The sequence below is a fragment of the Loxodonta africana genome, chromosome 12, assembly GCF_030014295.1.
Source record: "Loxodonta africana isolate mLoxAfr1 chromosome 12, mLoxAfr1.hap2, whole genome shotgun sequence".
In the NCBI taxonomy this organism is placed as follows: domain Eukaryota; kingdom Metazoa; phylum Chordata; class Mammalia; order Proboscidea; family Elephantidae; genus Loxodonta; species Loxodonta africana.
Window position 1 is genome coordinate 47,717,103 of NC_087353.1, and position 24,805 is coordinate 47,741,907.

Below are 24,805 nucleotides of genomic sequence, written 5' to 3' on the forward strand. Positions count from 1 at the left end.
TTTTCTTTCTTTCCCAGAGGCAAGAGGTTAAGAAACGGTAAGAAACGACTGACGATGAAACTCAAGAGGTCAATAAAAAATGCTCGAAACAGGGAAAGCTAAGGTAAACGTAGCGCGACGTGCTCTGCAAGTATGTCTTGGGGGTAGATACTTCGCGGAACTCCAAGGGACGAGAATGAGGGTGGGGAGTGGGCAGATACGAGGAAACCGGGTGAAAATGAGGAGGCTGGAAGTAAAGAAGGGAGGGGAGTGAAAAGGAAAAACAAGAGCTGGTAGGTCGGCGGGGCCACAGGAGAGGCGAAGCGGAGTCTGAGGAGGCCCAGCGCGAGAAGGGGAGGGAGCCCTAGCTCCGGCTCCGCCCCGGGGAGGCCCGAGCGCCCGCCTGCCTCCCTTACCAGCGGTAGCAGGAAGCCCCAGAGCACGGCGGCCACGGCGGGTAGTAGCCGCCACTGCGGCCCCATGGGAGCGGTGGGCGCCCGGCGGCGCGGCTCGGCTCGGCTCGGCATGGGAGGGCGCTCCGTGTCTCGGCGCAGCGCTGCCTCCCCGGCCGCAGGACAGGAGCGAGCAGCTGGGCTGTGCCGGGCCACCACTGCACCACCGACTTCCTCTTCCGGCCCCGCCCGGAAGACGCGGAAACCCCCGCGCGGGCCACGGGGAGTCCCGAGGCCGCCTGCTCCGGTTGCTACGCCCTCACTGCTTCCTGGGGTTGGGAGGCCCCTGAGTGCGGGCCTGGGAGTGTCGCTTCCCAGCTGCCTGACCTTCGCTCTCTCCGGAGCCCAGGGAGGCGCAGGGACTTTACCACCACCGCCCCCACCCCCCCCGAAGTCGCGAGCACCTGCTCGGTTTTCCAGTAACTACCCAGATAAACTCGAGCCATTTTTTTTTTTTTTTACCCAGATAAACTTGAGCCAAAAGTCTACGGGTCATCCTTAGTTCACCTGTGCATCACTCAGCATGTCCTGTCCACTCGCATGTATATCCCAAATAGGTCCACTTTCTCCAAAACCACCCTATCCAGGCCGCCAACGTTTCTCACCACCAAACTGGTTTGTGTTTCCTTTCCCGACAGTCCATTATTCACACATCAGTCCTAGAATGATCTTTTTAAATATAAATCAGATCATGTCACTTGCCGTCACACTTAGAACAAAATCAAACCTCTACTATAGCCTACAGAACCTATGTAATTTGGCCCCCGCCTTCTCCGAAGAACCCTGGTGGAGCAGCGGTTAGGCGCTTGGCTACTAAGGGCAGGGTCCGCAGGTCGAATCCATCAGCGACCCCGCAGGAGAAAGATGTGGCAGTCTGCTCCTGTAAAGGTTACAGTCTTGGAAAAACTGTGGGACAGTTCTACTCTGTCCTATAAGGTCGCTGTGAGTCGGAATGGACTCAAGGGCAATGGGTGTGTGTGTGTTTTTTTTCTCTGACCCTGTCTTAACTACTTTCCCGCGTTTTAAGCCACCGGGTCTTCTTTGGTCCTTCCAGCCTCTGCACTGGTAGTCCTCTCTGCTGGAATGCACTGTTTCTGAAATTTAGAACGCCTGGTTTGTTGGCACTCAGTTATCAGTTTAAATGTTCCTTCCCCGGAGAGAATTTCCTGACATACGCAACCTAAAGTAGCCATCCAATTACTTTCAGAGCACATGATTTATTTTCATTTTCTGCATAGCTCTTATTTCTGCCTTCTATTTTCTTGCTTGTCTTACTGTTCGTTTATTTCTTATGTCATCTCCCACTTCATAGCAAGGAGTATCTTTGCTTTGTCCACTGCTATCTCTCTTAAGCCTAGGACAATGTTTGTCATATAGTGGGTCCCTGAATATTTGTTGGATGAATGAATATTTAATACCAGACACAGAATAAGATACTGCCCCTGCCCTCCCACGACTCACAGTTTTGTGAGGGACACAGATTCAAAAGCAAACATCGTTCAGGGTGAATAGTGACTCCTGTTTGCATGAGATGCTTTGGGAATATCAAAGGACAATATAAAATGAGTGCTGGAAAAAATTCCAACCTGAGCTGAGTCTAGAAGGGTGAGTTAATTTTAGCCAGGCAAATGCAGGGGAAGGGGGAGATTTCCAGGAAGGGTGAACCATTAGTGTCAAAGTCAAAGGTGACACTGGGGGATCTGCAAAACTTGGGCCTGGCCAAAGTTACGAGTGGTGAAAGATGAGGTGGGAGGAGTGGGCAGAAGCCAAATCACAAATAGATTGGAAGAGCCTGCTTGTGACTTTAGGTTTCATCCTGGCAGTGGTGAAGAACAAGTGAATAAGTAGAGCAGTGACATAAAATTTATGTTTCAGAAAGCTATTTGTGGTGGCTGACAGGGTGGTGGATGGATGGAAACAGGGTAAGAGTGGAGGCAGGGAAACCTGTTAGATGCAGCAGGCTAAGCTAGGCCTGAGATAGTGAGGGCCTGAACTGAGACAGTGGCAGAAGAAATGGGGAGGAGGTGATAGGTCTGAAGAACTTTTTTAGCAGAATTTGTTAACTGAGAGGATGTGGGAGATAAAGGAAAGGGATGATCCCCAGGATCCTGCATTGGGCCATGTACTGAAATGGGCACCACCGCAGATGAAGGAGGACGGATGGGTGGTGGGGGGGGGAGATACTGTTGGACATGAGTATGAAATGTTTGTGGGACATCCAAGTGCAAATATCTATAGACTGATGACTATATGGGTTGGTCTGAAGCTTAGTGGCATAATGAGGCTGGAACTTAGCTGTTCTGTCAGTCCTGGGCTCTTTTCACACTTTGTAGCAGTCTAGAGTAAGCCAGGTTCCCGTTGTGTAAAATGGCTGTGGTGGGCTTGACGACTTCATTTTTAAATACCCTCTTTCACCTCTGCTGGCCATTTGCCTAGTGGATCTCCAAGAAGGCTCCTGGGACTATCTAAAGATTTCTTGAATTCCTGCCTACATTTGTGCCCAGTTTTCCTTCGCAGAGAAAATTGTGAACTTTCACCCAAAGAACCTATTTTATAGGCTAGTTCCTTATGTAATCCCAATCTATTTTGCCTGTTTTAGTTTTCTCTGCTGGGAAATGTGGCCAGCGGTAATACCTGGCCTGCCTACTTCCCAGGATTGTTGTAAAAATTGCATGATTTGTAAAAGTTTTTTGTTTTTTTATTGTGGTAAAAAAATACACACCAAAACATTCACCAATACAACCACTCCCACATTTACTATCAGTGGCATTGATTACATTTTTCACGTGGTGTCACCATTATCACTATCTGTTTCCGAAATACTTAACCACTATTAACTAAGCTCAATGCCCCCACCCCCTAAAAAACTACACCTTTACTCCTCCCTCCCACTGCCTTGTAACCATTTGATTAGAAATGTAGGTAAAATTTCTCTGAAAACTGTAAAAAGAAGGAGCAGGAGAGAAGAAGAGTGATAAAAATAGAGGGCAGTGTTGTTGATGTAGTCCAAAGAGTCAGAACTGCTGGTCATAATTCTTCTGCCAGAATGCTTTCTCTTTGGTCAAAGCCCCCATGCAGAATACAGTGAAGAGAACTGGGAGGGTTAACAGAAGATTAAAAGATTCTTGTTTAATGACTTTACTACTGGAAAAGCTGTCAAAGATTATTTGTAGTATACCTCTGTTACACATGAATTTCCCTACATGTTTCAGGTAGGATACAGGGTACTTGGATTTTTTTAAATCAATAATTTGTCTTCTCCAAATAAACTATGCATAAAAAGCCAATTATAGAAAATAAATATCATTAGATGACAGTTAGTTTTAATTTAGAAATATATTAAATTATTATCTGAATAAAAACCAAACCCATTGCCATCTAGTGGATTCTGACTCATAGTGACCCCATAGGACAGAGTAGAACTGCCCCATAGTGTTTCCAAGGAATGGCTGCTGGATTTGAACAGCCAACCTTTTTGTTAGCAGCCTACCTCTTAACCACTGTGCCACCAGGGCTCCATTTAATTAATAGAAGTTCTTTTTTCCCCTAGTGATGAAAGACAGAATATTATTTATTGTCAGAACCATTCTATATTCTAAGAAGTGCTCAGGAAATACTGGCTTCATTTTACAAAAGAGGAAATCGCCAGGTTGACAGCAGAGAGCAAGACTGAAAGCCAATCCCTTGCCCTATGCCCTCGATCATTCTTTACCACCTGTTTTTTGCTAGACTGCATGGTGTTTTTACTGAGAGGACACTGATGAAGTGTTGGTAATGAGCCAAAAGACTTTCTTAGGCAATTAGTATAATTACTTTAGCATAGAGCAATGATTCCCAATCTTGGCTACTTATTAAAACCACATAGTGTTAGTTGCCATTGCAGTCCATTCTGACTCACGACAACTCATGTGTACAAAGTACAACTGCTCCATAGAGTTTTCAAGGCTGTGACCTTTTGGAAGCAGATAACCAGGCCTGTCTTCAGAGGTGCCTCTGGATGGATTCATACCACCAATCTCTTGGCTAATAGATGAACACTTAACCATTTGCGCCACCCAAACCAAGCCAAACCTGTTGCCGTTAAGTCGATTCTGATTCACAGCAACCCTATAGGACAGAGTAAAACTGCCCCACAGGGTTTCCAAGGAGTTTTGGTGGATTCGAACCGCCAACCTTTTGGTTAGCAGCTGAACTCTTTTTTTTTTTTTTTTTTATTGTGCTTTAAGTGAAAGTTTACAAATCAAGCTAGTCTCTGATACAAAGCCTTATATACACCTTGCTATATACTCCTGGAAACCCTGATGGTGTAGTGGTTAAGTGCTACGGCTGCTAACCAAAAGGTTTACAGGTTGAATCTGCCAGGCGTTCCTTGGAAACTCTATGGGGCAGTTCTGCTCTGTCCTGTAGGGTCACTATGAGTCAGAATTGACTTGATGGCATTGGGTTTGGCTTTTTTTGGTATATACTCCTAGTTGCTCTCCCCCTAATGAGACAGCACATTCCTTCTCTCCACCCTGTGTTTCCGTGTCCATTCAGCCAGCTTCTGTCCCCCTTGGCCTTCACATCTCCCCTCCAGACAGGAGCTGTGCAGATAGTCTCATGTGTCTACTTTATCCAAGAAGCCCACTCCTCAACAGTATCATTTTCTGTCTTGTAGTCCAGTCTAATCCCTGTCTGAAGAGTTGACTTTGGAAATGGTTCCTGTCTTGGGCTAACAGAAGGTCTGGGGGCCATGACTACCAGGGTCCTTCTAGTCTCAGTCAGATCATTAAGTCTGGTCTTTTTACAGGAATTTGGGGTTTGCATGGAAACCCTGGTGGCATAGTGATTAAATGCTACGGCTGCTAACCAAAGGGTCAGCAGTTCGAATCCACCAGGCGCTCCTTGGAAACTCTATGGGGCTGTTCTACTCTGTCCTATAGGGTTGCTATGAGTTGGAATCGACTTGACGGCACTGGGTTTTTGGGGGTCTGCATCCCATTGCTCTCCTGTTCCTGAGGGGTTCTCTGTTATGTTCCCTGTCAGGGCAGTCATCAGTGCAAGTCTTAATAAATTAAAAGGTTTCTAATCATATGAAGTATGTTCTCTGACCACATCAGAATTAAATTAGAAATCACTAGCAGAAAGATATCTGTAAAATCTTCAAATAATTAGAAACTAAACGCACATGAATTGAAGAAGAAATCCTAGGGAACTAAAAAATATTTTGAACTGAAGGAATATGCAAACATGACATATCAAAAACTGGGATGCAGCTAAAACTTTTTTAAAAAACTACTTAAAAAGAAATTTGTAGCATTGAAAACTTATATTTGAGAAATAGAAATGTTTAAAATCAATAACCTAAGCTTCCAACTTTAGAAATTAGAAAAAGAGGAGCAAATTAAATCCAAAGTAAGTAGAAAAAAGGAAACAACAAAGATATGAGCAGAAGCCAGCAAAATAAAAAAATAAAAAGCAATGAAGTGGTGAAAACAAGACTTTTTTTTTTTTTTGAGAAATAAAGTTGGAAAAACTGTAGCTAAACTGATCAGAAAAAAAAAAAAAAAGAGAGAAGATTCAAATTACCAGTATATGGAATGAAAGAAGGGATATTACTTAGGATCTAAATATATTAAAAGGATAATAAGTAAATATTATGAACAACTTTATGCCAATAAACTTGACAACTTAAGTGGAATGGAGAAACTTCTTGAAAGACACAAAATACTAAAGAAGAAATAGATATTAGGGATGTATTTAAAAAATTGAATTTGCTATTGAATACTTTTCCACAAAGAAAACTTCAGGCCTACATGTCTTCAATGGTGAATTTTACCAAACATTGAAGAAAGAAATAATACCAAACACAAACATATGGCAAAACCTGAAGATGAGGACTATTTCCCAACCCATTTTACAAATTCAGCATTACTCTGATATCAAACCCAAACTTAAGAAAACTGGGTGGCACAAATGGTTAATCACTTGACTACTAGCCAAAAGCCTGGTGATTCAAATGCATCCAGAGGTACCCAGGAAGATAGGACTGGTGATCTGCTCCTGAAAGGTCACAGCGTTGAAAACCCTGTGGAGCAGTTCTACTCCTCCTGCATGAGGTTGCAACTAACAACAACATAGACCGATATCCCTCAGGCACATAGACACAAAAACCATTAACATCCAGGATGGCTATAATTAAAAAAAAAAACACAAAGAAAAAACAGCAACAACAACATCAACAAAAAAAACCCAGAAAATAAGAAGTATTGACAATGATATGGAGAAATTAGAACCCTCACATTGCTGATGGGATGCCAAATGGTGCAGCTGTTGTGGAAAATTTAAACTTAAAATTACCATATGACTCAGCAATTCCACTTGTGAATATATACACAGAAGAACTGAAAACAGGTCTTAAAATTAAAACTTATAAATGAATGTTCATAGCGGCACTATTCATAATAGCCAAAAGGTGGAAACAACCCAATGTCCACCCATACAATGGAATATTCCAACCAACCAACCAACCAGTTGCCATCAAATTGATTTCGACTCGTGGTGATGCCATATGTTGCACAGTAGAACTGTGTTCCATTAGTTTTTCGTGCCTGTGATCTTTTGGAAATACATCAGCAGGCCTTTCTTCCAAGGTGCCTGGTGGGTTCAAACCACCAACCTTTTGGCTCGTAGTCATGCACTTAACCTTTTGTGCCACCCAGAAGCCAAACCAGACCAAATCCATTGTCGTTGAGCAGATTCTGATTCATGGTGACCCTATGGGAGAGGGTAGAACTGTCCCATAGGGTTTCTAAGGAGCGGCTTGTAGATTTGAACTGCTGACCTTTTGTTTAGCAGCTGAGCTCTTAGCCACTGTGCCACGAAGGCTCCACTACCCAGGGCGCCATAAAAAAAAATGAAGTACTGATACATGCTACAACATGGATGAGCCTTAAAAACCCTAGGCTAAGTGATAGAAGCCAGGCACAAAAGGCCACATATCGTATGATTTCCGTTACACGAAATGTCTAGAATAGGCAAATCAATAGAGACAGAAAGGAAACTAGTAGTTACCAGGGATGGGGGAATTGGGAAATGGGGACCGACTGCTTAATAGGCACACGGTTTCCTTTTGGGCTGATGAAAATATTCTGGAACTAGATAGTGGTGATAGTTGCACATTGTGAATATACTAAATGACACTAATTGTAAATTTTATGTGCATTTTGCCATAATAAAATCTTAACACACTTTTAGCAAATTGAATAACAGCAAAATATATAAAAATAATAACATATCAATTCAATTTGGAACTCATCACAAAAATACAAGGCTGTTTTAACATTTGTAAGTCAATAAAACATACTGTACTAACAGAGGAAATCCTAGTAGCCATAGTGGTTAAGAGCTATGGCTGCTAACCAAAAGGTCAACAGTTCAAATCCACCAGGTGCTCCTTGGGAACCTTATGGGGCAGTTCTACTCTGTCCTATAGGGTCGCTATGAGTCAGAATCGACTTGATGGCACTGGTTTTAGGGTTTTTTTTTTTTTTTGGTATTAATAGAGCCTTGATGGCCCTGTAGTTAAGAGCTAAGGCTGCTAACCAAAAGGTCGGCTGTTCAAATCCACCAGCCACTACTTAGAAACCCTACGGGGCAGTTCCATTCTGTCCTGTAGGGTCACTGTGAGTCAGAATCGACTCCGAGACAGCAGGAGGGGGCCATATTAACAGAGTAAAAGAGAAAAATTATAAAATTGTTTCAGGTCAGTCGCGAGCGAGCGAGCAGGAGGCTGTTCGGCAGCAGGCGGCTTTTCGGCTGCAGGAGTGGAGCAATGCCTAAATCAAAGGAACTTGTTTCTTCAAGCTCATCTGGCAGTGATTCTGATAGTGAAGTCGACAAAAAGTTAAAGAGGAAAAAGCAAGTTGCTCCAGAAAAACCTGTAAAGAAACAAAAGACTGGTGAAACTTCGAGAGCCCTGTCATCCTCCAGGCAGAGCAGCAGCAGCAGGGATGATAACATGTTTCAGATTGGGAAAATGAGGTACGTCAGTGTTCGGGACTTTAAAGGCAAAGTTCTAATTGATATTAGAGAATATTGGATGGATCAGGAAGGTGAAATGAAACCAGGAAGAAAAGGTATTTCTTTAAATCCCGAGCAGTGGAGCCAGCTGAAGGAACAGATTTCTGACATTGATGATGCAGTAAGAAAACTGTAAAATCAGAGCCATATAAAACCTGTACTGTTGTAGTTGTTTCAGTCTGTCTTTTTACATTGGCTTTTCTTTTCTAACCGTTGTTTTCCAAGCTATTGTATATTTGGATTGCAGAACAATTTGTAAGATGAATACTTTTTTTTAATGTGCATTATTAAAATGTTCTGAGTGAAGCTAATTGTCAACTTTATTAAGGAGGATTGCTTTGTGCCCACCACCTAGTGTAAAATAAAATCAAGTAACACAAAAAAAAAAAGACCTACATCATCCTGAGACCAGAAGAACTAGTTGGTGCCCGGCCACAATCGATGACTGCCCTGACAGGGAGCTCAGCAGAGGACCCCTGAGGGAGCAGGAGATCAGTGGGATGCAGACCCCAAATTCTCATAACAAGACCAAACTTAATGGTCTGACTGAGACTGGAGGAATCCCGGTGGCCATGCTCCCCAGACCTTCAGTTGACACAGGACAGGAACCATCCCCGAAGACAACTCATCAGAAATGAAAGGGACTGGTCAGCGGGTGGGAGAGAGATGCTGATGAAGAGTGAGCTAATTATATCAGGTGGACACTTGAGATTGTGTTGGCAACTCTTGCCTGGAGGGGGGATGGGAGGATAGAGAGAGAGGGAAGCCGGCAAAATTGTCAAGAAAGGAGAGACTGAAAGGGCTGACTCAAGACGGGGAGAGTAAGTGGGAGTAGGGAGTGAGATGTATGTAAACTTATATGTGACAGACTGATTGGATTTGTAAACGTTCACTTGAAGCTTAATAAAAGTTATTATAAAAAAAAAAATTGTTTCAATAGATGCAGGAAAAACATTTTACAAAATTCAACATCCATTCATTACAAAAATTGTCAGGAAACTTGGGAAAAAAAGGAACTTCCTTAACCTGATTAAGGGCATCTATGAAAAACCTACAACTAACCTCATTCTTTTGGTTCAAGACTGAATGTTTTCTTTCTAAGATTGGGACAAGACGAGGATGACTGCTCTTATCATTTTTGCTTATCATTGTGCTGGCAGACGTAGCCTGTACGATAGGTAAGAAAGAAAGAAAAAGGATACAGATTGGAAAGGAAGAAGTAAACTTGTCTTTATTTGCGGACAACATGATTGACTCTGCAAAAATCTTAAGGTATTTACAAAAAAGCCACTAGAACCAAAAAGTGAGTTTAGCAAGGCTGAAGGAGACAAAGTCAATATATTAAAATCAAATGTATTTCTATATACTAACAACAAATAATTGTAAATTAAAACAGAAAATACCATTTACCATAACATCAAAAAGTACCAAATACTTAGGGATAAATTTCACAAAAGATATGAAAGACTAGAACATTGATAACTACAGAACATTGCTGTGAGGTATTAAAGAAGCTCTCAATAAATGGAGAGAAGTACTGTGCTCGTAATTGGGAGACTCAATATTGTAAATGTTTTGATTCTTTCCAAACTGATTTTTAGAGTTAATGCAAATCCATTCAAAATGTCAGCTAAGAGGTGGAATCAAGATGGCGGAATAGACAGATGCTTCCATCGAGCCCTCTTTACAACAAAGACCTGAAAAAACAAGTGAAACAAGTGTATTTGTGACAAGCTAGGAGCCCTGAGCTTCAAAGGTAAGCTTAGACAACAAACCGAGGGGCAGGGGAAGGAAGAGACTGTTCAGAAGCAGAGAGGAGTTGCCGGAACTGAATCGCAGGGAGCCCTCAGGCGCCATTCCTGGAGTGGCGGCGGGCTGGTACTAGCATTCTGCCACAGTTTCCTCAGAAAGAAGCAGCCACCCACACAACGCACTCACACCTCTGGAACCTGAGGAGAGCGGTGCTCTTGGCAAAAGCTAAGTACTTGCATATATTTTACTGTGCCTCACCCCCACCCCCAAGCCAGCTTCAGCAGCTGAATTCCTGGGCCTGAGATAGACCCTGGTGAGCAACTGGAGCCGTCCTTCCGGCCTTGGGGAAGGAAAAAATTTGCAACTGGGGGGAAAGATAATTGGCTAGCTCCATTAACTGGGGGAGCTCAGGAGAGAAGCAGCTCCTATGCAGGCATAAACCGTCCGTGGACCTTAAGCACCTTTCCCTTCTGCATGGACCTGAGTGGGCCTATTTCGAGAGAATGGCCCTTGTTGGCAAACTCCAACCATTTCAGTGGTGCGGTAGAGAGGTGGGTGTTTGACATTTGACATTGCTTTGCCTATTAAATAAGGTCCTCACCTACCCACAACAGGGACCTAAGGACTGGTCGCTCCACTTGGGTCACCAGCCACCTGAGACTGGGGTCCAGGGATAATGGGTACCTCCCAGATCTTACAACAAAAACTTTGGGTGCCCATGGTCCCTCTGCAGAACCCACCCACCAGCATGCTCTAGGGAACAGAGACGTGTTTTCCTCAGAGACACTTGGGGGTCGGTTCTCAGCCCCCTGCCTTGTTCAGAGCGTGACCCCCTGCTGCAATCAGATACAGGTACACATGCCAATCACCCCTGCCCCCTAAGACTGTAGGACAGAGCCTGTACCACACACTTGATATCAGCTACCTAGAAACCTGAGCTGAATTCATACAAGAAAACTGAATGGACTCCTAGACTGATATACCTGATAACAGCTCTAGCCAGCTGGGGACAGGACACCAGAGCTCCAAAGGCGAAAATAATCAAGCTAGCTCACTCCAGCAACCCATAGGGGTATGCCAAAACAAAACAAAGCAAGCAGCTACGACACAGTAAGCAAGCATAAACTAATACAATAACTTATAGATGACTCGGAGACAACAGTCAATATCAAGTCACCTGAAGAAACAGGCCATGATCACCTCAACAGACTCTCAAAACAAAGAATCCAGGGATCTTCTAGATGAAAGTACATTCCTGGAATTACCTGATGCAGAATACAAAAGATTATGTACAGAACCCTTCAAGACATCAGGAAGGAAATGAGGCAATAAGCAGAACAAGCCAAGGAACACACAGATAAAGCAACTGAAGAAATCAGAGAGATTACTCAGGAATATAATAAAAAGTTTAATAAGCTGGAAAAATCCATAGAGATACAGCGAACAGAAATTCAGAAGATTAACAATAAAGTTACAGAATTAGATAACTCAGTAGAAAGTCAGAGGAGCAGAATTGAGCAAGTAGAAGCTAGAATTTCTTGAACTCGAAGATAAATCACTTGGTACTAATATATTTGAAGGAAAATAAGATAAAAGAATTTTAAAAAATGAAGAAAACTTTAGAATCATGTGGGACTCTATCAAGAGAAATAACCTATGAGTGATTGGAGTACCAGAACAGGGAGGGATAACAGAAAATACAGAGAAAATTCTTGAGGATTTGTTGGCAGAAAACTTCCCTGATATTGTGAAAGATGAGAAGATATCTATCCAAGATGCTCATCGAACTCCACATATGGCAGATCTTAAAAGAAAGTCACCAAGACATATTATAATCAAGCTTGCCAAAACCAAAGATAAAGAGACAATTATAACTGCAGTGAGGGGTAAAAGAAAAGTCACCTACAAGGGAGAGCCAATAAGAATAAGCTCGGACTACTTGGCAGAAACCATGCAGGCAAGAAGGCAATGGGATGGACAAATTTAAAAAATTGAAGGAAAAAATTGCCTGCCAAGAATCATATATCCATCAAAACTGTCTCTTAAGAAGGTGAAATTAAGACATTTCCAGATAAACACAAGTTGAGGGAATTCGTAAAAACCGAACCAAACCTACAAGAAATACTAAAGGGAGTTCTTTGGTTAGAAAATCAATAATATCAGGTATTGACCCAAGACTAGAACACTGGGTAGAGCAACCAGAAGTCAACCCAGACAGGGAAATCCGAAAAAAAAAAAAGCAAGATTAAAAAAAAAAAAAGCCCAATACAGGGTAATGGTGATGTTATTATATAAAAGGAGACAACATTAAAATAATACAGAGGGACTAAGAAATGTAATTATACACCTTCCATATGGAGATGAGGATACGGCGATACAAAGAAGTGAAAGTTAGCTTTAAATTTAGAAAAATAGGGGTAAATAATAAGGTAACCACAAAGGAGACAAACTATCCTGCTCATCAAAATGAAATACAAGGGAAAAATACAGACTCAGCAGAAACAAAATCAACAACAACAAATACGAGAAAAGGACAATATACAAAGAAAATCTACTCGGCACATAAAATCAAGTGGGAAAAAGAAGCTGTCAACGCACAAAAAAAGACATCAAAATGATAGCACTATCTATAATTACCCTGAATGTAAATGGACTAAATGCACCAATAAAGAGGCAGAGAGTGGCAGAATGGATTAAAAAACAAGATCTGTCTATATGCTGCCTAAGAGAGACACACCTTAGGCTTAGAGACACACCTTAGGCTTAGAGACACAAACAAACTAAAACTCAAAGGATGGAAAAAAAATATCAAGCAAACAACAGTCAAAAAAGAGCAGGAGTGGCAATATTAATTTCTGACAAAATAGACTTTAAAGTTAAATTGATCAGAAAGGATAAAGCGGGACACTATATAATGATTAAAGGTACAATACACCACGAAGATATAACCATATTAAATATTTAGGCACCCAATGACAGGGCTGCAAGATACATAAAACAAACTCTATCAGCATTGAAAAGTGAGATAGACAGCTCCACAATAATAGTAGGAGACTTCAACACACCATTTTCAGAGAAGGACAGGACATCCAGAAAGAAGCTCAATAAAGACATGGAAGATCTAAATGCCAAAATTAACCAACTTGACCTTGTAGACATATACAGAACACTCCACCCAACAGCATCCAAGTATACTTTCTTTTCTAATGCACATGGAACATTCTCTAGAATAGACCACATATTAGGTCATAAAACAAGCCTTAGCAGAATCCAAAACATTGAAATATTACAAAACATCTTCTCTGACCATAAGGCCATAAAAGTGAAAATCAGTACTGGGAAAAGAAATCAAACGCTTGGAAACTGAACAATACCCTGCTCAAAAAAGGCTGGATTATAGAAGACATTAAGGATGGAATAAAGAAATTCATAGAATCCAATGAGAATGAAAACACTTCCTATCAGCACCTTTGGGATACAGCAAAAGCGGTGCTCAGAGGCCAATTTATATCCATAAATGCACACATCCAAAAGGAAGAAAGGGCCAAAATCAAAGAACTAACCCTTCAACTCGAACAAATCGAAAGAAATCAACAAAAGAAACCCACAGGCACCAGAAGAAAACAAATAATAAAAATTAGACCAGAACTAAATGAAACAGAAAAACAATTGAAAGATTAACAAGACCAAAAGCTGTTTTTTTGAAAAACTCGACAAAATTGATAAACCATTGGCCAAACTGACAAAAGAAAAACAGGAGAGGAAGCAAATATCCCGAATAAGAAATGAGATGCGCGATATTACAACAGACCCTACTGAAATTAAAAGAAACATATCAGATTACTAAGAAAAATTATACTGAAACAAACTTGAAAACCTAGAAGAAATGGATGGATCCTTAGAAACACACTACCTACCTAAACTAACACAAACAGATGTAGAACAACTAAATAGACCCATAACAAAAGAAGAGATTGAAAAGGTAATCAAAAAACTCCCAACGAAAAAAAGCCCTGGTGCAGACGGCTTTACTGCAGAGTTCTACCAAACTTTCAGAGAAGAGAAGAGTTAACACCACTACTACTAAAGGTATTTCAGATCATAGAAAAGGACAGTATACTCCCAGACTCATTCTATGAAGCCACCATATCCCTGATACCAAAACCAGGTACAGACACCACAAGAAAAGAAAATTATAGACCTATATCCCTCATGAATGTAGATGCAAAAATCCTCAAAAAAATTCTAGCCAATAGAATTCAACAACATATCAACAAAATAATTCACCATGACCAAGTGGGATTCATACCAGGTATGCAGGGATGGTTCAACATTAGAAAAACAATTAATGTAATGCACCACATAAATAAAACAAAAGAGAAGAATCACATGATTTTATCAATTGATGCAGAAAAGGCATTTGACAAAGTTCAACACTCATTCATGATAAAAACTCTCAGCAAAATAGGAATAGAAGGAGAATTTCTCAACACAATAAAGGGCATTTATTCAAAGCCAACAGCCAACATCACCCTAAATGGAGAGAGCCTGAAAACATTCCCACTGAGATCGGGAACCAGACAAGGATGTCCTTTATCACCAGTCTTATTCAACATTGTGCTGGAAGTCCTAGCCAGAGCAATTAGGCTAGATAAAGAAATAAAGGGCATCCAGATTGGCGAGGAAGAAGTCAAAGTATCTCTATTTGCAGATGACATGATCTTATACACAGAAAACTCTAAGGAATCCTCCAGAAAACTACTGAAACTAATAGAAGAGTTCAGCAGAGTGTCGGGATACAAGGTAAACATAAAAAATCAGTTGGATTCCCCTACACCTACAAAAAGAACATCAAAGGGGAAATCGCCAAATCAATGCCATTTACAGTAGCCCCAGAGAAGATAAAATACTTAGGAATAAATCTCACCAGAGATGTAAAAGACTTATACAAGAAAACTACAGTACACTCTGCAAGAAACCAAGAGACTTACATAAGTGGAAGAACATACCTTGCTCATGGATAGGAAGACTTAACATTATAAAAATGTTTATTCTACCAAAAGCAATCTATACATTTAATGCAATTCCAATCCAAATCCCAAGGACATTCTTTAATGAGACGGAGAAACAAATCACCAATTTCATATGGAAGGGAAAGAAGACCCGGATAAATAAGGCATTACTGAAAAAGAAGAACAAAGTGGGAGGCCTTACTTTACCTGATTTAGAACCTATTATACCACCACAGTAGTTAAAACAGCCTGGAACTGGTACAGCAACAGATACATGGACCAACGGAACAGAATTGAGAATCCGGACATAAATCCATCCACATATGAGCAGTTGATACTTGACAAAGGCCCCAAATCAGTTAAATGGGGGAAAAGACAGTTTTTTTTTTAACAAATGTTGCTGGCATAACTGGATATCCATCTGCAAAAAAAATGAAACAAGACCCATACCTCACTCCACACACAAAAACTAACTCCAAATGGATCAAAGACCTAAATGTAAAATCTAAAACAATAAAGATCATGGAAGAAAAAATAGGGACAACATTAGGAGCCCTACTACATGGCATAAACAGTATGGAAAACATTATAAAGAACGTAGAAGAAAAACTAGATAACTGGGAGCTCCTAAAAATCAAACACTTATGCTCATCCAAAGACTTCACCAAAAGAGTAAAAAGACTACCTACAGACTGGGAAAAAGTTTTCAGCTGTGACATTTCTGATCAGCGCCTGATCTCTAAAATCTACATGATATTGCAAAAACTCAACTACGAAAAGACAACCCAATTAAAAAATGGGTAAAAGATATGAATAGACATTTCACTAAAGAAGACATCCAGGTAGCTAACAGATGTGTGAGGAAAGGTTCACGATCATTAGCCCTTAGAGAAATGCAGATCAAAACTACAATGAGATTTCATCTCGCTCCAACAAGGCTGGCATTAATCCAAAAAACACAAAATAATAAGTGTTGGAGAGGCTGTGGAGAGATTGGAACACTTCTACACTGTTGGTGGGAATGTAAAATGGTACAACCACTTTGGGAATCGATTTGGCACTTCCTTAAAAAGCTAGAAATAGAACTACCATACGATCCAGCAATCCTACTCCTTGGAATATATCCTAGAGAAATAAGAGCCTTTACACAAACAAATATATATGCACACCCACGTTTATAGCAGCACTGTTTACAATAGCAAAAAGTTGGAAGCAACCAAGGTGCCCATCAACAGATGAATGGATAAATAAATTATGGTATATTCACACAATGGAATACTATGCATTGATAAAGAACAGTGAGGAATCTGTGAAACATTTCATACCATGGAGGAACCTGGAAGGCATTATGCTGAGTGAAATTAGTTGCAAAAGGACAAATATTGTATAAGACCACTATTATAAGAACTTCAGAAATAGTTTAAACTAAGAAGAAAACATTCTTTTGTGCTTACGAAAGCGGGGAGGGAGGGAGGGTGGGAGAGGGGCCGTCCTAATTAGATAGTAGATAAGAACTACTTTAGGTGAAGGGAAAGACAGCACACCATACAGAGGAGGTCAGCACAATTGGACTAAACCAAAAGCAAAGAAGTTTCCTGAATAAACTGAATGCTTCGAAGTCCAATGTAGCAGGGGCAGGGGTCTGGGGACCATGGTTTCAGGGGACATCTAAGTCAGTTGGCATAATAAAATCTATTAAGAAAACGTTCTGCATCCCACTTTGAAAAGTGGCATCTGGGGTCTTAAATGCTAGCAAGCAGCCATCTAAGATGCATCAATTGGTCTCAACCCACCTGGATCAAAGGAGAATGAAGAACACCAAGGACGCAAGGTGATTACAAGCCCAAGAGACAGAAAGGGCCACATGAACCAGCGACTACATCATCCTGAGACCAGAAGAACTAGATGGTGCCCGCTACAACCGATGACTGCCCTGACAGGGAACACAACAGAGAACCCCTGAGGGAGCAGGAGAACAGTGGGTTGTAGACCCCAAATTCTCATAAGACCAGACTTAATGGTCTGACTGAGACTGGAAGGACCCTGGCGGTCATGGCCCCCAGACCTTCTGTTGGCCCAGGGCAGGAACCATTCCCGAAGCCAAATCTTCAGACATGGATTGGGCTGGACAATGGGTTGGAGAGGGATGCTGGTGAGGAGTGAGCTTCTTGGATCAGGTGGACACTTGAGACTAGGTTGGCCATCTCCTGCCTGGAGGGGAGATGAGAGGGTGGAGAGGGTTAGAAGCTGGCGAAAAGGACACGAAAAGAGAGAGTGGAGGGAGAGAGCAGGCTGTCTTATTAGGGGGAGAGTAATTGGGAGTGTGTAGCAAGGTGTATATGGGTTTTTGTGTGAGAGACTGACTTGATTTGTAAACTTTCACACAAAGCACAATAAAAATTATTTACAAAAAAAGTCAACTAGCTCTTTTTTGGTAGAAATCAACATGCCAATTACAAAATTTATATGGAAATGCAAAGGAACTGAAATAGCGAAAACAATTCTGAAAAAAAATAGAGCCAAGTTGGAGGACTTAAATGGTTGATTCCAAGCCTTACTTAAAGATACAATAATGAGATGTGATCTTTGCGGAAGTATAGACATATAGATCAATAGAACAGAACAGAGAGTCCATAATTTAGATGTACATATACATAGCCGATTGATTTTCGACCAAGGGGCCAAGAGAATTCGATGGGGAAAAGAATAACATTTTCAACAAACAGATGGTGCTAGAACAATTGTATATCCATGTGCAAAATACTAAACTCAATCCTTACTTCGTGCCATATTAAAAACTTAGCTAATTACATCATAGTCTTAATATAAGAGCTAAAATTAAAAAAAAAAAATCTCTGAAAGAAAACAGTGAAAAATCTTAGTAACTTTTTATTAGGCAAAGACTTCTTAGAATACAAAAAAGCAAGAACTATAAAAAGAATAAAAATCAATAAATTAGACATCATCAAAATTAAAAGGTCTTTTTCTTTGAAAAAGGAGCCCTGGTGGCCCAGTAGTTAAGAGCTTGGTTGCTAACCAAAAGGTTAACAGTTTTAACCTGGTAGCCACTCTGTGGGAGACAGATGTGGCAGTCTGCTTCCGTCATGATTTAGAAACCCTGTGGGGCAGTTCTACTCCATACGTAGGGTCGCTATGAGTTGGAATCGACTGGATGGCAATGGGTTTGGTTTTTTTGTTTTTGCTCTTTGAAAAACAGTGTTAAAAGAATAAAAACGGTAGCCACAGACCGGGAGAAAAATATTTGCAAAACATACATCCAACAAAGGATTTGTGTCAGAATATGTAAAGAACTTCTATAGCTCAGTAGTAAAGAGAAAAAAAACTTAACTAAAAAAACAAAGAAACTATTTGAACAGATACTTCACCAAAGAAAATACACATATGGCAAATAAATGCATGAAGAGATGTTCAGTATCAGTAGCCATTCCCCCAAAAAACCCAAACTCATTGCTATTGAGTTGATTCCGACTCACGGTGACCCTATAGGACAGAGAAAGTGCGCCACAGGATTTCCATATAATGATCGGCTCCTTTGCAAAGGAGCCCTGGCTTCAGTGGTTAAGAGCTTGGCGACTGTAACTAAAAGGTTGGCCATTTGAATCTACCAGCCACTCCTTGAAACCGTATGGGGCAGTTCAATTCTGTGCTATAGGGTACGACCATGAGTCAGAATCGACTTGTCAGCAAGACGGATTAATCTTTTCGGAAGCAGACAGCTGCATCTTTCTCCTGAGGAGTGGCTGGTGGGTTCCAACTGCCAACCTTTTGGTTGGCAGCCAAGCACTCAACTACTGTGTCACCATTAGAGACATGCAAATTTAAAATATAACTACCCATGAGAGTGGCTAAAATTAAATAACTGATAATGCCAAATATTGATGAGGGTATGGAGGAATCAGAACTCTTATACACTGCTGGTGAAAACGTAAAATGTTACAACTCTTTTGGAAAACTGGTAGGTGCTTACGGAAATTAAACATACACTTACTGTTTGAACTAGCTATTCCATTCCTAGCCATTTACCCAAGAGATATGGAAGAATTTGTCCATGTAAAGACTTCTACATGGTTGTCCAAAGCAGCCCAATTCGTAATAGCCAAAAGCTGGAAACAATCCAAGTGTCCAGCAACAAGTGAATGAATAAACGAAACGTAATGCATCCATACAATAGAATACTACTCAGCGATAAAAAGGAACAATGTGGATGAATCTCAAAATCATCAAGCTGAATAAAATCAGGTAGACAAAAAAAAAAAAGAGTACATACTGTACGATTCCATTTATATAAAATTCTAGAAAAGACAAACTTATCTATACTGACTGAATGCAGAACTGTGGTTCCTTGGGGATGTGTGTGGAGGAGGGAAGGAATACGAGAGTGCCCAAGGAAATTTTGGAGGTGATGGAAATATTTGTGATCTTGATTGTGGTGAAGGTTTTCACAAGTGCATACTTATGTCAAAACACATCAAATTGCTAACTGAGACTGGAGAAACCCCAGAGGACATGGTCCCTGGACTCTCTGTTAGCCCCAAACTAAAACCGTTCCTGAAGCCAACTCTCCAAAGATTAGACTGGACTATAAGACATAAAGTGATACTTGTGAAAAGTGGGCCTCTTAGCTCAAGTAGATACATGAGACTAAATGGGCAGCTCCTGTCGGGAGGTGAGATGAGAAGGCAGAAAGGGACAGGAGCTGGTTGAATGGACAGGAGAAATGCAGGGTGGAAAGGAGGAGTGTACTGTCACATAATAGGGAGATCAACTAGGGTCACCTAACAACGTGTGTATAAATTTTTGTATGAGAAACTAACTTCAGTGGTAAACTTTGAGTTAAAGCACACACACACACAAACTCATGAAATTGTATGCTTTAAATGTGTGCAGCTTATTGTAGGCCAATTTTACTTTAGTAAAGTTATGAAAGAGTTAGATAATAAATGATACAAAAAAAATTCTATGTCTAGATCCCACACACAAAAGATTCCAATTTATTTGATCTGGAGTGGAAGGAGGAAACCAATGTATATTAAAAGCTTCCTAGATGATTCTACTGTGTAGTCAACGTTGGGAACACTTGGTATAAAGAAATCAACTCCTTCTTTCCAGTAAACTCAAAGAATTTTTAGTAGATTCCAGCCTAGGAAGCTATGGACCACATCTCACTTCTTTCTTCTTCAAAAGTAGAAAAAAAGTATCCTATCAGTTTTCATTTAGTAATTCTGTTTTTGGAGTTGGGTACCCGTGACCTCTATCTCTGTGAACACAACTTCTAAAAGACAATGTGCTTATCACTCTTCTAATGGGAATAATCAAAGTTACCAGCTCAGTCTCAGTAATTATCTTGCCCACAGATTAAAGAGCTGCTCAGAATTTCCTGATATTGTTTTTCTCCAGAGACTACCTGGCTTTCCTTCTTTGATGCCTGTTTATGAGACATTCCTCCTTGGGTAGAACATGTGACTTAATGCTTCCTGGTTCACAAGAGGTGACTAGGAGCAGAGAGGCCAGCTGCCAGCCAGGGTTTCATCACTAGATCTTCTGTTTACTTGTTAACACATACTTGTTAACTGTTCTTGACAGAGTTGCCTCCCTGCACTAAACAAGAGCACAGTAGGCAAATTCCACCTTCCTTGTTAACTGTGTTAGTTGTTAACTGTGTGGTAAGGATCAGCAGGAATCCAGTTCCTGAGGTGTGGAACTGGATCCCATCCTCACCTTCTCACTTCTCCCCCTGTTTTGCCAGCTGCTTGTACGGCACTCTCTCAGCCCAGCCTCCCTGAGTTGGGTCAGATCTCACAAGTTAGACAGACACCACCTTTCATCTCTAGTCACTCAGAGCTATGTCAGAGCTCACACGTTAGAAAGACACATGCTTTCGGACTGCCAGATAGGCAGATGCCAGCCCCTGTTGGCCCTCACTGCCCCTGTGAGTTGGTTAATTCACTGGAGTGACTCACAGAATCTCAAGGAGAATACACCATACTTTCGTTGCAACTTTATTTCAACCAAAAAGGAATCAAACAGAGACACACATAGGGTGAGTTCTGGAAGGGGTTGTAGCATGGAGTTCCCATGTCCCAAAGAGCGACGCATTACTTTCTCCCAATAAGCAAGGCTGGCGCAGGCATACTTGTGTTGTTCACCACATCAAAGATGTGCTAAAAGAAAAGAAAAGAAAAAGATGTGCTGAAACCCATGTGAAATTGTTCACTACAGATTAGTAAGTAAACACAAGTAAGCCCGTGGATAACTTGCTTACTGGTTAATCCGTCCCTGCCCTGCCCTCTCCCATGCATGGTCACCAACCAGGGAGCCCCATCTGAGAGCCTCAGTGCTCAGGCTCTTATCAGCCTCATCATGTGGTCATCTTGCTTCTTGAAGGTGAATCAGCATCAGCCCCCAGGTGGTCCTCTTGGTCTGCTCAGCCCCCATTAATTAGCCTCAGGTGTTAATATGGACGGAAAGAACTGAGAACAAAGGTCAAATTCCCTTCTGCAAGGTGATTGCACACCTTAAACTCCACTTTGGAATTGCAGTCAGTTAGTGAAACATAGTAGCCACTATGTGAGAGGTCAATTGAAATGTTGACTTGAGTCTCAAGGAATGCTGAAGAGAGTGTTCAGTAGATGCAAGGATCAGGAGAAAGGATTTCATACAGCTCACAGTTGTGGGGTAGCATGTGACCCACGGTGGTGGTTGTTGTAGTTACCAAAACCAAACCAAACCAAACCCACTGCTGTTGAGTCAATTCTGACTCATGGCGATCCCATAGAACAGAGTAGAACTGCCCGATAGAGTTTACAAGGAGCGCCTGTCAGATTCGATCTGCCGACCTCTCGGTTAGCAGCCATAGCACTTAACCCCTATACCACCAGGGTTTCCTTGTTGTAGTTAGGTGCTGTCAAATCAATTCCTACTCTTAGTGACCCGTATAACAGTGTAGAACTGCTCCATCTAAAGGGTTTTCTTGGCTGTAATCTCTACAGAAGCAGATTGCTAGGTTTTTCACTGAAAGAGCTGCAATCAAGCACTTAATCGTTTGCACCACCAGGGCTCCTTTGTGACACAAGGTGATGGACCAAAATTTAGTCTCTGGTCACCTTCTCTTAGGGCATCTTTATAAGCTCTCAACCAGAGCTTTGAACAAGTTTGTTCCGGCTGGAATCCTTGCTGAGAATTTGCCTTTCCACTCCAGTTATACTGAATTAGAATCTACATTTTAACAAGATCCTATCACCTGAAGGAAATTTAGAGGTCAACTTATGCATATAAAACCTTCTAGCAACATATGGAGCAGAAATTGAAATCCAATCATTTGTATCATTGTAGGTGCTCAGTAAAATTTTGCTAAATTGAGAAATTTCACCAATATTATAAGAAGCCCATATTGTATGTAGGTTTGAATAATTTGGGGGTTGACTAAATTACCTCCGAGGTGCCTTCTAAAAAAGAGCCTTGCGCCACCAGGGCTCCTTTTTGAGAAATAAAACCAGACCAAACCCATTGCTGTCAAGTTGATTCTGACTCGTTGTGACCCTATAGGACACAACAGAACTGCTGCATAGGGTTTCCAAGGAGTAGCTGGTGGATTTGAACCAGCGACCTTTTGATTAGCAGCTGAACTATTAACCACTGTACCACCAGGGCTCCTTTTGAGAAATAACCTCCTCCCCCAAAAAACCAAACTCATTGGCATTGAGTCAATTTCAACTCATAGTGACCGTATAGGGCAGAGTAGAACTGTCCTATAGGGTTTCCAAGGCTGTAATCTTTACAGAAGCAGACTGCCACATCTTTCTCTGGGACTAATCAAAAAAAAAAAAAGTTCTTTGGATTTTGATTCCTTAGAAAATCCAAGAGTCTCCTTACTCACTAGGTAACAAGGAGAGAGAAACTTTAGTTGCCCATTCAACATTAAGATGATTCTTTTTGGGCTATAAGAATTATTAAACCTTGAAAAAATATTTTTTAAAGTTATGCGACTTTCTGGGATCCTTAGATTTACCTAGTGAGTTCCTGGTAATAGCTTGGAATTTTTTCCTACAGGCCATATCTTCCCACACTAAAAATGAATAAAGATAAAGTGATAAAATAAATTTATAGATGATGTGTATGTATCTTCTTTTGTATAAATGAGGTGTTTTATAATAAAATTTCTAGGAGAGATAACCTAATGTTAAGCTAGAGTTACAGTGTTTTTGGCGTTGATGGATAACAAAAGGTTATTGTCTGCATTAATCAGTGTGACTGCAGTGGTTGGCTTTAGATGTTGCTGGGAAAGGCAAAGTCTAGTTTATTTCCAAACTTCCCAGGCATAGAATATTCACTTGTATAACTAAAACTCCCTCTGGCTCCAGGTGACTTAACTGACCTGGTTTTCTTGTGTGGGTACTACAATATTATCTACTGGCACATTGACACCACTCTCTGGGCTTTTAAAACCAAAGTTGCTTATTTATAGATGCTGTCAGATGAATTATCCCCAAAACAAAGTAGTGAGATGTTTTTCGATGTACAAGGACATTTTCAGGCTTCTAAGGTGCTGCCATTCATTATAAAGCAGAGTAATTCTCACATGACCTTTCTGGCTCTATTTTGTAATGGTTTTAGGAACTATTACCTGTTCAGGGAAAAACAAACTCAACATTCGCACCAATAGTAAACAGTGCCTTTTTTTCCCCTTCAGATAAAATATGACACCAATTCACATAAATAAATAGACATTTTAAATATTTTATTAACTGATTTGGCAGGAATGTTACATTCATAACAATGTCCAGGCCAACAATGAATTCTCTGCTGAAAATCTGAAGTACAAAATTACATTTTCTCATTAAGCTGTGACAGTATTAAACTTTTCTTTCCCTTTTTCTTGTTTCTCATTAACCTGTCCCTGGTGTTCTGTGTCAGGCGTACGTGCCAGAGATTGCGATGATAGGGCCATGTGCTATTGCCAGCCCAGTCCAGGTATTAGTTTGTGAACCTGCATCAATTGTAGCCAGTCATTTCCAGCCACATGGATTAGCTGAGATGGGAACATCCATTTAAACTAAAGTGTATTCAGAGAGGTGACTCTCTGTCATGAGATGCATACCAAAGGCCCTGAGTTTCAAATTCAATAATGGAAGGGAGGAACACAGGAAATATGGAGGGACAAGAAAAGTATTTTACAATTGATGAAGCTAGAAGAACAAGCCCTATATTTTTTTAAATTAAATTTTTGTTGAAATACAATATACAGACAGGGAAGTGCAAATATTATAGGTGTACATCTTAATGGATTGACACAGTGGCTGTAACAACGGGCTCAAGCATAGCAGTGATTGTGAGGATGGCACAGGACCGGGCAGTGTTTTGTTCTGTTTTACATAGTCGCTATGAGTTGGAACCCACTCAACGGAACCTAACAACGACAACAAAAATACCTTGATGAACTTTCACAACTCAACACATCTGTGTAACCAGCACCCAGATGAAGAAACTGAGCATTACTAGGTCTCAGAAGTCCCTTCTAGCTAGTGTTCA

The 24,805-nt window shown here is 41.0% G+C and overlaps 2 protein-coding genes across 2 annotated transcripts in view; one reads left to right on the top strand and one right to left on the bottom strand.

The window, feature by feature from the left end:
• SPPL2A (signal peptide peptidase like 2A) overlaps positions 1-527 on the bottom strand; it is a 62,972-nt gene extending 62,445 nt beyond the window's left edge. The window contains exon 1 of the mRNA XM_010600066.3: positions 396-527. Coding sequence (XP_010598368.1) covers positions 396-506 — 111 coding nt within the window. The 5' untranslated portion in view covers positions 507-527. The remainder of the gene's footprint in view (positions 1-395) is intronic.
• A 7,633-nt stretch (positions 528-8,160) lies between these two features.
• Positions 8,161-8,798, top strand: LOC100668865 (activated RNA polymerase II transcriptional coactivator p15). The gene has a single exon (XM_003420519.4). The coding sequence runs from the start codon at positions 8,245-8,247 to the stop codon at positions 8,626-8,628; it is 384 nt and encodes a 127-aa protein (XP_003420567.1). The 5' UTR covers positions 8,161-8,244; the 3' UTR covers positions 8,629-8,798.
• The last annotated feature ends 16,007 nt before the right edge of the window (positions 8,799-24,805 follow it).

Excerpts from the sequence above, each read along its gene's own strand:
- LOC100668865 (XM_003420519.4), top strand. The coding sequence starts at position 8,245 with ATGCCTAAATCAAAGGAACTTGTTTCTTCAAGCTCATCTGGCAGTGAT.